Raw genomic sequence first — 16,940 nt, forward strand, 5'->3', positions numbered from 1 at the left:
TCGACAGAACTTGCGTCGACGCCGACCTGTCCTTCTGCGTCGAGCACCCCGTTTCATGGGTTGTCTTCGACGAACCTTGCCTTTCGGTGTCTTTCGGCACCAGGGAGTCCTTTTCGAAGGATCCGCTCGGCCTCTTGTCCATGGTTCCCCCCTTGGTTGTCGAATTTTTCGGCGCCGGGGCTCCCTTCGTGGACTTTGACTCAGATTTTCGAGTCACCCTCGGGTTTTCAAGGCATTTTCAGGTGTTTTGAGCTCGACGATTCTCTTACCTCGTCTTCATTTTTCTTGTCGGTCTCTACGACCGTGAAGTTTTCGGGTCCCTCGGCGACGTTGTCCTCATCGTCTGTAGAGAGGCCCAGATCGTAGAGTGACGGGGCATTACCCTTGCCATCCATGCTGGCGTTGGCTATTCGCTGACGTTCTCTCACCCGGAGCGTCTTCGGCGCGAAGGCTGAGCAGGCGTTGCAGTCCTTGCTCTGGTGGTCGACCGGTAGGCAGAGGTTGTAGACCGGATGCTGGTCCTTCTGCGCAAACTTGTGGTGGCAGTTAGGGCAGAACTTGAATGGCGTCTTGTCCATTGCGCCCAGGGCCTCTGAGTGCGCATTCTCCAAGGGCGTCGAAGAAAAAAGGTGGAACACTTCCTTCTTCGCGCTCCTGATGTGAAATATTCCTTTCCTGTGATATCTTCGTAGTTATTTATCGACGAAACTCACTTTTCCTTCTTCTTCCTTCGATTGTAACTCTGGAGCTTCCCGATGACGATCCAGACCCAACGGCGGAAAAAAGAATCTGAAGATGGCGCCCCAAAGGTGGGACTTCCGCAGGAAGCACGACGACGTCACGGGAGGTGCACCAAATGGTGGATCGTCGCCGCCAACCTGGGCTACAAAAAAAAAAAAAAAAAAAAAAGAAAAGACTACGAATCCGGACCCAACCACAAGATCGCGGAATAATGCACAGCATAGTGAATCCAGAAAGATTCACGCTGCAAAACTAGATATTTCTGAGGCAAGTACAAATGCTACTTATAAAGCTAAGTGTACTGGTCTGCACATGTCTACTCTAATGGTATATACTTTTTCACATATCTACTGGAACAATATTGCTATATTTATTGCTTCCTGCTCGTTCAGGTTGCTCTCACGGTTCAGTTAAAGTTCACCTGGCAGCAATCTCATGCTTTAAGAAAGCTACTAGAAAGGTAGGAGTCTGGTCCACCAGAATTGTTAAATACATTTTGAAAACCCTTTTCAGAACCTACTCTGGTGCAAAATACACCGGTCTCTTAGCTGCTGAATGCAGTTCTTTTTAAATTTATGAGGCTTCTTTTTTTAACCTATTTATAAATCAGATTTCAAATCTTTCTCCTGGAAAATAGATTTATTGTTAGATGGGTGAGCGAAATAAAAGCCATCACTATAAGAGCCATACTCACAGTTTAAATGCAACAGTCATCCTGAGGACAAAACCCCATTTTATTCCCAAGGTTCCTTCAGACTTTCCTCTTCATAAACCAATCGTTCAAGACCTACTTTCAAGATCCCTCAAGCGCAAAAGAAAGAGCACTTGGTACGTTGGATTATAAACTGCTTAAAATTCTATATGGAGCAAACTAACGATCTTAAGAAGTCAGATTAGTTTGTATATGCCTATGAGCTTCTGAGGAAAGGTTATGCTTTGTCAAGGAACAGTATCTCAAGATGGGTTTCACCAGCCACAGTGTTTTGTCATCAAAAGGCTGGACATCATTTGGATGTGAAAGTCTAGGCTCATTCCACAAGAAGGTGGTCTACGTCGGCCCCCTTGAATGGAGGATTGCCCCTGCCAGACATCTGCAGAGCTGCCATATGGAAGAATAGGCATACATTCACACATCATTATTGCCTGGACAAGAATGAACAGCAACACAGCTGTCGGTCAAGCAGTCCTTCCTAATCTTTTTCAATAAGGTGAGCTTTTTCTTATGCTAGATTCTATTTTGTTATGTACTTCTCACCTCCACATAGCTTATATTTGATTACTTTAAATAACTGCTTGCTACCCAGATTCAAGCATGTGACTTTAAGAACGATTCAATACTGGAGAAAAAAAAACAAGTTACTTACCTGTAAGTTCTCCAGCATTGATATTGTTCATAGATTCACATGCGACCCTCACTCCTCCTAAATAGCTCAACTTCTTTCATACCTCAAAAAAGTCTCCAAACAGAAATTTGAAGTGTGGTGGCCCTTGAGAAAAGTGCTTCAGGAGCTGCTTCTTGAATTGGATAATTTGTTCATTTTCAAAATGATGCGAATTGGCTAGCAATGTCACTTGTTAAAGTTGTACTTTACAATGCTCTCTTTTAACTGCTTGTTCTAACCACCATGGGACTCTCACAGAGGGGAAGAATCAAGCATATGAACCTATGAAAAACATTAATGCCGGAGAACTATGGCGTACAAGTAACTTATTTATATAGGTTTTTCACACCCAGTTTCACCTGACAATGCCTACATTGCTGACTGCCAGATTCATTGCAAGCAGCGAGTGTCAGATCAATTGGTCTTCACTGAAGGAGTCTTGAGGTCACTCAACTCCAACACATTGGTGTAGGACTGCTGCACCTTGTGCAAAAATCTTCCGTGATGATATGATGAAAAGTCATGCCTGCAGAATCCTCAATCTTCCAATGCAGGGTCCTTTACAATGGTTTGTCTATGAAAGGTTGTGGAAAGGATACCTCTTTCAGCATGCTCCAGTACTGACAATATCAGGTCAGGTTCCACACAGCTAGCAAGCCATTGATATCCTGTGGTCTTAATTTCCCATCCCCTGGCACTACTGCTCCCTCTACACAGTGTTAGAGTACCTAGGCATAAACTGGCATCAGATAACAGGAAAATGCTCAATACAAGACAGTTCAGTGAAAAGGATAGGTTGCTGCCCTTTGGATGGCATGTTATTACAATTTGATGACCCTTGAAGTGTATGGGCAAAGGCCTCTTCTGTGAATCAAGACACTGGGGCACTAAGTGACGCTAGCACTGTTCTTAAGTATTGAATGGATTGGGTTAGAAGAAAGGTTTGTGACTTGGAGATCCAAATCCTTCTAATTGCCCATTAACACTTGTTAAACTCTGAAAAACTTTGCATTCAAGTTAGCGAAGAGCGGCCCATATTTAAGTTAGAGGTAAATAAATATCCCCTTACGACAACAAAAACACTCACCCACAAATTTTGAAAAGGCAATGGTGCCCACTTTAGACCAAACCGAAGTACTCTGCAGTCATCGTATTTATTGGCATTACCAAATCTTAGTGCATGTTTTGTACAGGTTGGTAAATTAATGTAAACCTCCTGAAATCCTATGATATGCAGCTGTAATGCCAACATGCTGAACTGGTCTTGCACCTGGCCCACTTGTTTGAAGGCCTCTGGTCCAGGATAGAATGGAATTCCTGCTTTTGACCTTCTCTCGTGACTATAAGGTAGGAAGAGCAGAAGCCCTTTCCACTTCAGTGTTTTAGAAAAGACATGGCTACCTTCTTTTTACTTCAGATAACTTGCGAATAATAACCGGTCCCGAAGCAAAGAATTCAACCCCAGGAGGACTTCCTTTTGGCGCTTTTACTGCCAGCTTTTTTGCGCTTTAATTTTGGGGAGCACTTCATGGATTTGCCCACAAAATAGCCATAGCCACAACCACCATCACCACCTTCCCCACCCCAAAAAACAATTAACAGTACTAGAGAAATAATGGTTTTAGCAGGTTACTTCCTTTTAAGGACTTTGACAATCACTGATGTCTGAACCATATGAGCAGCGAGTTCAAGACTAAGCATCTCTGCCGCTCTGTCAGAGTGTACTCTGCAAGAAAAGGGCATCTACAGGAGAATCATGTGATGGATTAAAGTCCAGATATGAGATGAAAGATCACACTATCCTGGAAAACCGTGCAAATTTGGCATCAGGAGGCAGAAATCTATCTCAAAGCAAATCTGCTCTCCTGGAGAATGTGGGAGATCCTTCCGTGGTCATCCTGGCAACTGTTTTGATTACAGCATGACAACTAACTTTCTCAGGAAAGGAGCAGTGCTGTGTGGGAGGGCGAAGACTCAGGGCTGCAGATGTTTGAGAAGACTATGCAGCCTCTGGAGTGGTGTCTGGCAAAACTATCACTAGAGTATAATCCTCATTCACAGGAATAGGGAGGACAATCTCAGAGGAAGCGTCAAAAATCTGCAGAAGATGAACTTGCAGCTCTACAACACTGGGGAATGTGATCTCAACGCTGGAGTGAAGAGCGGTGACACACGGTCTGTTGATAAAGACTTTAATGTCAAAAATCCTTGCTATCACACTATAGTACTCCCATTTCTTGATGTTCTGACGCTCGATGATGCGCCTTCTAAGCACGCATCTCAACATCAACCAAAGCTGCATGGACTACAAGACATAGATCCAGAATGAATACCACGCGTCTGTGTGTGGGGGGTGGGGTCTCATGGGTTGTCAAAGGTCTATTAACTACATGACAATATAAGACAGAGTGGGTAGCAGTAAAATCCATCATTAGGTAAGGCACGGATCTAGCCAGAATCTATGCAAACAAAAAAAGAAAGGCTGTTTCCTTTGGTGCAAGTACACTTGGGGTTATTACGGAGGTAATAACGCCCTGTAAAATACAACCTTGCTATTGATTGGATATCTTGCCTAGCTCTGTTCAACGGTTTTCTTCCCCATTCTTATGTTTGTCCCACTTCTGAAGCATTTGTTACATCAACTCTCCCATGGCGACTCATCTTTTCATTGCTGGCGTGCATAGGCTACGTTTTTTCTCCTTTTCAGGGACAGCATCGCTTTCTTTAATCCGTCCAGTCTGCTTATTAGAAAACAGCATTAAAAACGACAACCCATCGGTGCGCATGTATCATGACACACTGGTTGCTATTCTAGATTATTTTGTGCTATGCCAATGGAAACAAGCACAGGCAAACCCAATAACTCAGGAATCATGTGTTACTCAGGAAGGCCTGATGACTTTGCTGGTTTAACCTTTTATCTACAAGGGAAGTTCAACGTTGAAAAGGACTTGCATAGTGCTGAAGGAAACACTGTATTATAACAAAAATGTAAAACGTCTACTTAAGGGAGCAGTTGGGGTAAACAACCATAGCAGACTTTCTTAAAGTAAGGGAGCACTGAAAATACGATTTCTGAATGGCAATACACTTTTGCTAAGCTACTTCCGGAGTTCTTGAAATGGCAATATCCTGTTTTTACTGATGTATTGTAAATGAAGGAACACCGTTTCCTGCCTTCTTTTTAAAAAAATATATGGAAGTAGTCTCCATTTTAGGACTACCTGGAAGAACTAAGAACATTTGTTTCGCCCACACAAGAATACATCTTGAAGAATATATCACTTAAGAGTACGACCATGACAAACTATTTTTCTTTTGTGGCAAGAAAAATAGCAAGACAGCAATTCTTCACACCCCCTTCGCTCAAGAGAAACAGCCAACTCAAAAATGCAGTATTACTTCTTCAACCACTGACAATCTGCTTTCAATGACACTTCACACATGCAAAAAAGAAAACAATGCCATTCTTTTCTTTAACTAGATAAACGGTTCTTCAAAAGCTGCACATGGTGTGGAATAACACACTTTAAAAGTAATCAATCGAAATTCAGTCCTCCCCACATCAATAGAATTTGACGTGCAAATCCTCCTGTGGCAGACTCTGGGAAAAGCACGGCTCATCAGCCAATTGAACACTGTGCATGGCGACGTCATTCTCCAGCTCTATCTTTCTGAAAGAGTTAAAAGCACAGGCAAGTATTCTTTTTTTGAGTTTAACACATTTTTCCCAATTGAAGCATGCCATCTCTGATTCCTGTGGGCACATACCTTTACAGACATGGGCTGCTTTCATTGATGCCTAAAAGGAGCCCACAACATAGAAGTAAAATCCATCTGTAAGTTAGCCAGGGACTGTTGCATCTAACCAAAAACCATGCAAACAAAAAAGAAAGGCCGTTTCCTTTGGTGCAAGTTTGCTTCGGGTTTTTACGGGGGTAATAACACCCTGCAAAATACAACCTCCGCAATACAGGTGGGTAGCACGGAGGGCCTTGCTAGAGGCGACACACGGGGAATTTGGTGGAGGACGGAGGTGCCCGAGACCAAGTTACTGTGCAGCAGACCACAAATGTTGACTGGCTACTGCAGCGGTGATTTAATCTTCCCTGCAGCAAAGTGCCTCTAAGATCTGCACATTATAAAGCCTTTCACTTTCCCTCAGCCCGCTTCCTTACGCAGATCAATTTATGCAAAGTGCAACCCCAGTCACTTGATATTTGTGTCACAAGAATCTGTCAATACGGTGACAAAGCACAGTTCAGGTGATAAATGGGAAACTTGAACATCCTGGGCAGGCTGTGGCATACTCTTCTTCCTCAAGGCGAAAGTTTCGCTGTTTCCTAGTTGGTAATATTTTCTTTGCATCTTAAATAAACATGAATATATATTATATAAAAATCCTTTTGTTATTCATCATCAAAGTTCTGACTGAGGAGAAAATTGGCAGCCAAGTTCTCATTCTTCTCACATGCGAAATATGCCTGGATGACCAAGCCCTCTGGGAAGCCCAACGCCTTCAGCTGAGGGGAGAGAACAAAACAGAGCAGTGTTTACTGGTGCACTACGCCACCCCGCTGACCACCACCCGACCACAATCACACAATCTCCAGAGCTTAGTGCTGAAACTATGACATATCTTACACTCTAAACCATAACCCACCAGCCAAAGTTCACTTTGGCGCAGCAATGCTACAAACAGCCGAGAGGTCTGAGGTGAATCTCACCATAATGATTTTATGGGTTCAGCACAACTACATAAATCATCATAGCAAATCTTTCAACCAAATAACCTCTTACACCCTCCTAAAGACAAACTCATTACCTTCTACAAAACACTTCTAATATTGCTGAGCTGCACTGAAGCATTTTCATCAAACATTTACTGGGCAAAGCAATGTCTGAGAATGTCACAAAAACTATTTCAATAAAATCGACTTGATCTTTGGCTTTTAACCCTTTGACTTCTGTGGACCCACAATGATTCACTGCTGCAACAGAGGGGGCAAAGCCCAAGCAATTTCCTGGTTTGGAAAAACAAATTACAAAATATTTTAATGAGAAAGCTGGAAGCTTTCAATGCTTGGTTTTATTTCTAAAACTGCAAGCCAATTGGCAGAATCCAGCACATGGGTATTCGCAAACGTTTTCTAAAGGGCCAAAATATTTGATCTGTGGAGTGACAGAGGGCCGCACTGATACCAGCAATGTGGCGGACAGGGGCGGTGTAAAGTGGGCACAGAAGAAGCAGCGGTGGTGGAATTGCATCGGGGATCAATCCCTGCTTCCCCAATTGGCCAAATTGTGCATTTACAGCCAATTGTTTTATTTCACTTTGCTTCTTTTTCATATATAAGAGGACCTCAAAATACATGACTTCAGAACCTGCTAATGTGTTTGATTTTATAAACGCTTATTTTTGTCTATATAAAATAGCAATCCACGACAGCCAGAGGGTGCACCTAACAACTGACTTTCCTCTTAGTTCACAGTTTGTCGTCAGGGTGAGGGAGGTATGAATGTTTATAAATTAATGTCTGGGAATTGTCACCCAAAAAAAAAAACTTCAATGCACTGAAGTGAAATGCTTTTGCATGTTAATACACTTTTTTTTTTTACTCTAAAGGGACTTGTCATATTTTTACACATTTGTTGCAAGATGGCTTAAAAAATGAAAGTGTTCTTAAAGTTAAGTGATACAGGACATCTTCTGTGTGACTGTTTTATTTCAGTTTGCCTTATATAAAAGTTTGCCCTTTATTTAATATCTTTATGAATGTTAGTGCTTTGTAAAGTAAATAGCAGCCTAGTGCTACTGTTCAAATGGGGCTATATGCAAAGGTCAAGAGCTGCATGCGGCTCCTGTGCCGTACTTGGAGTATCACTGCTCTGACGCATCCCTTTGTCATTAGGTCAAAGCCTCAGACAGCACAGCTGTCTGGTATGCTAACAACATCTTGGGGCCATTACGAAGGCTTCCCTGAGAATGCATTTGGGCCATTTCTCACCATTGGCTTTGTGGTTTTTAAGTCACTTTTTCTGGCTATTTGCTGGTTTTATTTGTGTTAGGCTGTCCAGCTTGAGCTCATGCCTTCCAGTGCTCAAACCCTGTTTTCTGTATTCTTCCACCCGTACGGAAGTCTGTAACTTGCCTTTAAATCTTGTTCTTATATTGTCACATTTGCTGTGCATTCAAAGACTGAGGTCAAATAATGTACCCTGTGTTCCAGGGAGCTTGGTGTTTACTTTTCTTTCTCGGGCTTCAAAGTGAGAGGGTTTATGTAAAAATCATGCTATCTCCAAAGGATTGTTTGAAGAAGGCTGTATGATATTTTTTTATTGCATACAACAATGTTTAAATGTCTGCTAATGAACTGTCCCAATATTACATAATTAGAAAGGCCCAAATAAAGCAGAATTTTGGTATTTCTTAAGTTTGGTGGAAACATATTTGAAAACGATCACAACACATCAATACACTTAGGGATGACATTTCCACACATTATCGTTTGTGAACTGTATACTTAGATCATTAAAACAGTGTCTGGATAAATGTAACGTTGATTTCAATTGAAGGTGTGCTGTTTGTAATGGCAGTGAGATACTACACCATGCATATTCCACTCTACACCACACTGGGAAACAACCTTTTCTACACGGGAATTAGTTACCATGCAACTTTCTACGACAAATGCATGTATGGTAAGTCTATTGGGTGCAGTGCCGTAACACTTTACGGCACTGCACTCTAAACCATTGTACTCCAAGCCACTTTATTCTACTCTGCACCCATGTATCCTACGTCACCGCTATCTGCACCACACTACACCACTGTACGCAGATGCACTCTACTATACACCAATGCACTCTATACGACAGTCCACTCTGCAGCACTACACTCTATGCTAATGCACTCTACCCTGCACCACTTCTCTCTATACCACTCTAAAACATTGAATTCTCCACCACTGAACTCTATGCCACTGCGCACCACTCTACACCAATGCACAGTACGCCACTACAATGAAACAATCTACTCTATGCCACCTAATACCTTTCCACTCTACACCACTATTATCTACTGTGCCACTCCATGCTGCACTCTACTGCACTGCATTCCATGCCAAAGTACTCTACACCACTTTACTCAAAACCAATACACTACACCACTCTACACCATACCACTGCACGCTACAATACTCTATACTGCAGGACTGCACTCTCCACCACTCTACTCACTGCTCCACTCTAGGACAGTGCACTGCACTATCCACCACTCAACGCAACTCTACTCAGCAACAATGCACTCTATGCCAATGTACTCTACCTGGCATCACTCTACACCACTCCATTATGAAACAATCTACTGTACGCCACTGGACTCTACTCTGCACTACTTCACACCACTAATCAAGGTCACTGCACTCTACCCTGCACCACCCCACTTCCTTTTCCTCTGAAACAAATCTCCTCTACGCCACTCTGAGCTCCTCCACTTCAAGCCACTGAGCATTACGCCACTCTACTCTAAACCACTGCACTCTACACCAACTACTCTGCACCACTTTCCGCCTCTCTATTCTGCTCCACTCTAAGCTACACCACTGCACTCCAAGTCACTTTACTCAAAAACCCATGCACTCTACGCCACTGCACTTAATGCCAACTACACTGCACTCTGTGCCACTATACTCTACACCACTGTGCTCTGTCACTACACTTAATGCCACTCGTTTCTAATCTACATCACTGTACACTATGCCACTGTTCTCTGCACTTCTGCAACACTCCACGAGGCTGCACTCTCTATCACAGCTCACTATTCAAATCTACGCCAATCTACACCAATACACTGTATGACACTCTAATCTATTCTGCACCACTGGACTCAACAGCACTCTGCCCTGCACCACTCAACGTCACTCTACTCAAACAATCTACTGTATGCCACTGCACTCAACACTACACCACATTTCTCTACGCCACTGCACTCTACACCACTTTCCTCAAAACCAATGCACTCTACGCAAATCTACTCTGCACCACTGCATTTTACACCACTTGACTCTAGGTCACGCTACTCCACTTTACGACTACGCTACACTCTACAATACTCCACTGTATGTCACTCTATAACATTACTCCACTATACATCACTACGCAACTAGCTCTATGCTGCTCCATGCCACTTAACTCCACCCTTCCACTCCATGCCACTCCTCTGCTCTACGCTACTCGACTCTACAACACTCAAGTCCACATTATGCCTTTTCACGCTCCTACACTACTCCACTAAAAGCAACGCACGCTATGCCACTCCATTCTGCTCTACACCACACCGTGCCACGCCACTCCAAGTAAGACAATCCAGTTCACTCCACATCACTCTCTTTCAGCCACACTGAAAAGTCGCCACACTGGTGTACAACATGCCTAAAACATATTGGCAAAGCTCTTCCAAAGGCAGGCCCTATTGGATTTGCCAATGCTGGTTTTCACTCTAAAGGTTAATGTATGCTCTATTTTTGCTGGTACACACCAGTGCTATATTTGTGACCACCAACTCAACATATTGCACTATGTGGCTGTACTGGTGCCGCTTGCACAAGTCAAGCTAAAGATACAAAGTTAGTCTTTAGGTTTCAGTTTGAAACTCCTTCACGTTTTAACACTGTGCCAAATTTTTACACACACACACACACACACACACACACACACACACACACACACATCCACACACACACTTCCTGTAAGCGAGACTGGAACGTCAGTGGGGACCTGAGGAAGTCAGAGGACATAATTCCTAAACGGGGCAAACCATCGCAACAGTACTCACCTTTTCCCCGTGGACACTGACATTCACGTTGTTTCCCCACACATTACCTTTCCCACAACAGGTGAACTCTGGGTACGGTAGTCAAGATCTATGGACTACAGTAGGCTTGCAAGTTAACAACTGTGGGGCAGCGCTCTCCAACCAATGGGAGAGCGGTAGGAGAGTCGAAGGTGGGGATGGATATGCTCAGTCTATGGAGGCATCTGACGAGGCGATTGGTCGCCGAAATGCATCATGCCCAGTGTCCAATAAAAGGCTTCCATTGGGATTCCCCCGTGTGGCCTCTTGCTTCTCTGCATCGGAGGGTTTTTTTTTTGGAGATATATATATATATATAGTAAAATTGAAAACTAACAATTTTAAAACAAATAGACCGAAATTGAAGGATACAAAATTCTGTGATAGGTATATTATAATTCATCAGCTAAAATTAATTTACTAAATAGTTGAGGGCCCTTGGAGTAGGCATTGCAAATCCCAGGGGTATATGGACCCCACTGCACTAGATGTTAGAGACCTGTAGCAAAGATTTTGGTCAAGGGCCTGGAATGGAAGTTCAGGAAGACTACCATAACCCTACCCCTCAATCCAGCCTGCTCATCTAAAATCTAAAAGGACATACAATCACCATAAAAAGAAGGGATCCTTCAACACCCATTGTGCAGGAATACATTGCCACAAAAGAGAGACTGCTGAAACAAAAGAGGCAGAACAGCAGCAAACTGTACACCATTTAAAGCAGATGTCAAGCACACCAACTTCTTACCCTCTCTATTGCTTCCTTCTCTTGCGGTGTGACTTGAATGTAGTTCATCTGGGAAGATTCCTCACCAATTGCCCCCAGTTCCCCTTCAACATCAGACACATCAGCCAGTTCTCCTACTGGTTCGTTCAGCATCTGAATGAACTGTTCCTGATGCTGGCTGATTTGCTGTTAAGAGAGAAAAAGAAACTGCAATCAGCAAAGACCAACAGAAATGAGCAACGACAAACAGGAATAGCTCGACCCCGGGCTCATGGCAGATCTCCCAGATAAAGGAATTTTCCCCTTCATAGGCTTAGATGTACGACTGCAGCTGAACTGTAGCAGCTCGATACAAGACCCCAAACCAATGAGCCCACAGTAGCACTGTCAAACCTACACAGACACCATGCTTCAGGAAAACATAGGATGGCACCCCAGTCAAAACTGACCCATGAACTTTTTCTGGTCTCTCATTCACAGGTTTTAAAAACAAAACGAGGGAGGTAGCTATACTCTCCCCTACAGGGGAAATGTTTTGTGAACCTAAGCCTTTGAGGGCTCACGTGCATACATACATGAGTGCGACAATACGACTAGGATAATGGTAGAGAGCCTACCCAAAACAACATTTTAGCAATGGTTCGCATGAGGCTACAGGGGTCGGCAGACCATTTTTAAATTAAGTAAACCACAAAACAAACTCATGTATGGGGCTAATCAAAACAGGTGTCGCTTGGAATTAATAAAAGAAAAACAGAACAAACAGTTCAAGCTGAGAAATACTCAACACAATACTTTAATAGCTCCTCAAAAGAAACGAAACTGAAAAGGAGGGTTTCATGAATTTCCTTATTATTTGACGGAAATGATTTGAATTTATTTCATATTTCAAAGATAATTTTGCGCAGAGACATTTCTTTTGTTGCGCTAAGATCCTATATACAACATTTTACATAACATATTACAATGACATCTAACTGATGATCCCCTGGAAACAAAGAGAAAATATATGCAAACATTCATCTAACACTCATGGCCATTATACTCATGCATACACGGCAAACATACAAAAACAGTCAAGAACAAGGTCCTTGTGGCGACCTTTCTTCCCTTGTACAATTAATTACATCTCAATTTAAATGTCCAAAAACATTTCATTATTGCATTGCCCAAATGAATATAACAAATTGTTTTAAACTTCACATGAAAATAGAATTCTTTGAAAGCGGTGCGACACAAGGAAATGAGAACTGGTCGACGCGTTTCGAACCCCAGAATTATGGGTTCTCCTCAGGACCAACCAATTTCTTAGAACGTGGAAATCTATCTGCCTGACATGGATGCAAATCGTTTCCAATGCAGAGGGACTGGAGAAAGAGTCCTCTTTTCCGGCGGCCAATGTTTGAATACTTGTATATTTAGATAAGTTTCTCAGTCAAAATTCAAGATGCTTTTCCCGCGCCGGAAGCGGGAGTGCATTTTCCATCCGTCAGAAACCTTGTCAAACCACGAGTGAGGGTTTGACAAGGTTTCTGACGGATGGAAAATGCACTCCCGCTTCCGGCGCGGGAAAAGCATCTTGAATTTTGACTGAGAAACTTATCTAAATATACAAGTATTCAAACATTGGCCGCCGGAAAAGAGGACACTTTCTCTTTCTCCAGTCCCTCTGCATTGGAAACGATTTGCATCCATGTCAGGCAGATAGATTTCCACGTTCTAAGAAATTGGTTGGTCCCGAGGAGAACCCATAATTCTGGGGTTCGAAACGCGTCGACCAGTTCTCATTTCCTTGTGTCGCACCGCTTTCAAAGAATTCTATTTTCATGTGAAGTTTAAAACAATTTGTTATATTCATTTGGGCAATGCAATAATGAAATGTTTTTGGACATTTAAATTGAGATGTAATTAATTGTACAAGGGAAGAAAGGTCGCCACAAGGACCTTGTTCTTGACTGTTTTTGTATGTTTGCCGTGTATGCATGAGTATAATGGCCATGAGTGTTAGATGAATGTTTGCATATATTTTCTCTTTGTTTCCAGGGGATCATCAGTTAGATGTCATTGTAATATATATTATGTAAAATTTTGTATATAGGATCTTAGCGCAACAAAAGAAATGTCTCTGCGCAAAATTATCTTTGAAATATGAAATAAATTCAAATCATTTCCGTCAAATAATAAGGAAATTCATAAAACCCTCCTTTTCAGTTTCGTTTCTTTTGAGGAGCTATTAAAGTATTGTGTTGAGTATTTCTCAGCTTGAACTGTTTGTTCTGTTTTCTTGTATTTTTGGCTCAGTTCAGCTGAGTTTTTTTGAGCCACAACCCGGTGTTGTTTTCTAGCTTGGAATTAATAAGGCAGTAGGAAGCTCAATAACATCTTGCACATCTTGCTCCCTTCCAGATACTTTTGTGACTACCTTCCAGATACTTTTGTCTGTGACTCTTGTTTTTTTTTTCTTTCATCCAGTGAAGAGATCGTTCACTAAAGCGTACGTAAAATAAAATGAGCATTGGCAAAGCCAAAAAGTTTGGCTTGCAGTTGGAGTTCAAGCTAAATAAAAAAAGTCTGCTGTACTAGAACATAAAACAAAACCTTTTGCTTTCTGCATAGAATACCCTATATGATAAAATGTAGAACAATTTCACTGTACTTTTGGAGATCTAATATAGTCATTCGTTCATTCGAATGTTATGACTTCTTATGAGATGGAATGGTACACCGACAGCATGAGCGGAGAAAGAAATACTCCTCTTGGAGGCACCAAAGACCACTCTATGTAGATTATAAAGACCTGGCAGTAAAATAATCCAGACTGGGTGGTAAATGACCTCCACGGTTGTCATTTGCAGGATTTCCATTTATTGCAAACTGACATTTCTTTCGTTGTTTTTTTGAACCACTAGTACATGTATTCGGTACCCTCTATAGTTTGTTTTTAAGGAACTGGGTTGTACCCATTGTGGATAACCGAGGAAAATTATTGATTTTCAAAGCGTCACATTCACTTCAGGGGTAAATATCCTCGTCTTTATAGACTGAAAGTTAATTTCCCACTCTGAACCAATGGTTAACCTTGCCCACCGTTCAGAACAGCTTTGATTTTAAAGAGAAGCTGGCTCACACCATGGTGCGCACCTGTAGAAGCTGTGGATTCTCCTGCCCCAGCTGCTGAAGGAGGGCTGGCAGAAGGGCTGGATTCTGCTGTAACACTTGGCGCATGTTCTGGAACTGGGGCTGATCCCTCAAGAACTCCAAGGGGTTTTCACCTGCAACAAAACAGAGGAGTGGATAGTGAGGGACATTGAAAATTAAAACCTGAACACCAATGATCAAGGAGCCAGCAAGGCCAGAGGCATGAGCCTGAAAGAAAGCATTGAAAGCGCATACTCCTGCATCAGATGAGAAATGTACACATGTAATCATTCACTTAAAACCCTAGCACTGCAGACCCTACAGGAGTCCCACAGATGATAGCATTGTGAACTTATTTCTAATAGACGTTTTTGGATCAGGCTCCGACCCTGTTGCTTGTTTGGTGGCCAGCCTCTCCAATCCTAGCAGCAATGACGCCATCATTTGAAGCTGCAGGTTCAGAAGATACAACAGGGCGAGGTTCTTGGGTCACAGCAATGTTGTAGGCTCTCAGCAACACTGTGGGTATACGTTTCCATTAGCACTAGGTGACATTTTAATTATGCCAGACTAATTGTGTTACTCTTGTGACTCAAAATTACTGAAAATTATACAAATAGCCTTGTTCACGTAAATAGGAATAGAAACGTCCACTCTGTTCGGGTTCCTTTGCATTTAGAGCTATTTTCTCAGCGCATAATGCATCCTCTGACCCGTTTTGGACGCAAGGGTGTGTTTTGCACAAAAATTTAGCTAAATGCAATGTTATGCTACTCACATAATTTTGCTGTAATTTTGCAGAATAACACTACAGAAAATTACGCGAGTTACACCCACTGCTAGTTTTTAACCCCAGGCAGGCTTGCAGCAGACCCACAGGCACAGCTCTCAGCAGTACTGCAAGATGAAGATTGTGGCTCACAGCTGGGCTGTGGCATCAGGCTGTACAGCTACATCAGTGTGGTAAACCCAACTCTGAGCTCACAGCAGTACTACAGAACAAGCCCTGTGGCTTCTGCAAGTCACACTCCTCGCTTACAGTAGGGCCATGCATCCAAACTTGGAGTTGCAGCAGTCATGAAGTGCAGCCTGTGAGGTTATGTGATTGCATCGAAAATATGGCATTTCTATAGCACTTGTGCTATAAGTGGCTAAAACATGCTATCACAACGAGCAGTTGTAAGTGTTCAGTCCAAGTTTATTAGGAGAGTAGAACTGGAGATAGAAATACAACACAACAATCACATTTTTAAGGTATTCATGGGATTCCAGAAACACACTCTTAAGCTTCATGGAGCCCAGTGAAATGTACATTGAAATCAATCTTTATTCAGATACAAATATTCATACAAGAATTACACAAATAAAATTTACAAAGATCTCAATAACATTCATATTTAAAATTCATAAAAATGATCTCATAAACGTGGGCCGTTAGATATACAGACAGGACACCAGATACCAAGCTAGGCGTTGACTCAATGGCCACCGAGTTAAAAGGCATTATCAGAAGCATCTGATGAAGGAAAGTTAATGAGCTAATCATTTTGTATCTTAAAATGTCCAAGTATAGCAGTTGTTTCCCTCTTTGGATGGTATAAGAAACAGACTCTATAGCATAAAATCAAATTTTTAATGTCATGGATAAAATTGAAAGCATCTTTATAATAAATATTTCTTTCTTTTAAAAACAATGGCTGCAGTATTTGTTTTATCAGATACCTATAAAAGAAGCAAAAGAGTAAGAAATACGATGTAGTCCGCTTGGACTTGCCATCAAATGGAAATTTAGGTAGCTTTGGGGAACTAAAGCCCATCTTAGGGAAAGCAACTAAAAAGTGCAGTGTGTCTATTCGAAGTCTTGTTAAATAGAATATATGGTGAATATTTGATACTAAGGTGAGGTAGCTCTGGGAATTTGATTGTAGGGGGCCTGAGAGGTACACTGACACTCTCTTTTCTCTATCAGCCATCCTTTTCCCAATTAAAACTGTTTCTAAAATCTTTCTTACTAAAATGTTGTACTCCCTCTGACTTATCAATGCTCAATTTCCCATCCACCTTCTTTAATGCACTGCTTACATATACCACACTTGGT

General features: G+C 42.1%; 1 protein-coding gene across 1 annotated transcript in view; it reads right to left on the reverse strand.

Annotated features, from left to right (window-relative positions):
- Window positions 1-3,258: 3,258 nt before the first annotated feature.
- RAD23A (RAD23 nucleotide excision repair protein A) overlaps window positions 3,259-16,940 on the reverse strand; it is a 60,248-nt gene continuing 46,566 nt past the window's right edge. The window contains exons 7-9 of the mRNA XM_085600626.1: window positions 14,846-14,976; window positions 11,726-11,890; window positions 3,259-6,646 (exon numbers count right to left, since the gene is read on the reverse strand). Coding sequence (XP_085456752.1) covers window positions 6,533-6,646; window positions 11,726-11,890; window positions 14,846-14,976 — 410 coding nt within the window. The 3' untranslated portion in view covers window positions 3,259-6,532. The remainder of the gene's footprint in view (window positions 6,647-11,725; window positions 11,891-14,845; window positions 14,977-16,940) is intronic.

Source organism: Triturus cristatus, chromosome 4_2, assembly GCF_964204655.1.
Source record: "Triturus cristatus chromosome 4_2, aTriCri1.1, whole genome shotgun sequence".
Lineage (NCBI taxonomy): Eukaryota > Metazoa > Chordata > Amphibia > Caudata > Salamandridae > Triturus > Triturus cristatus.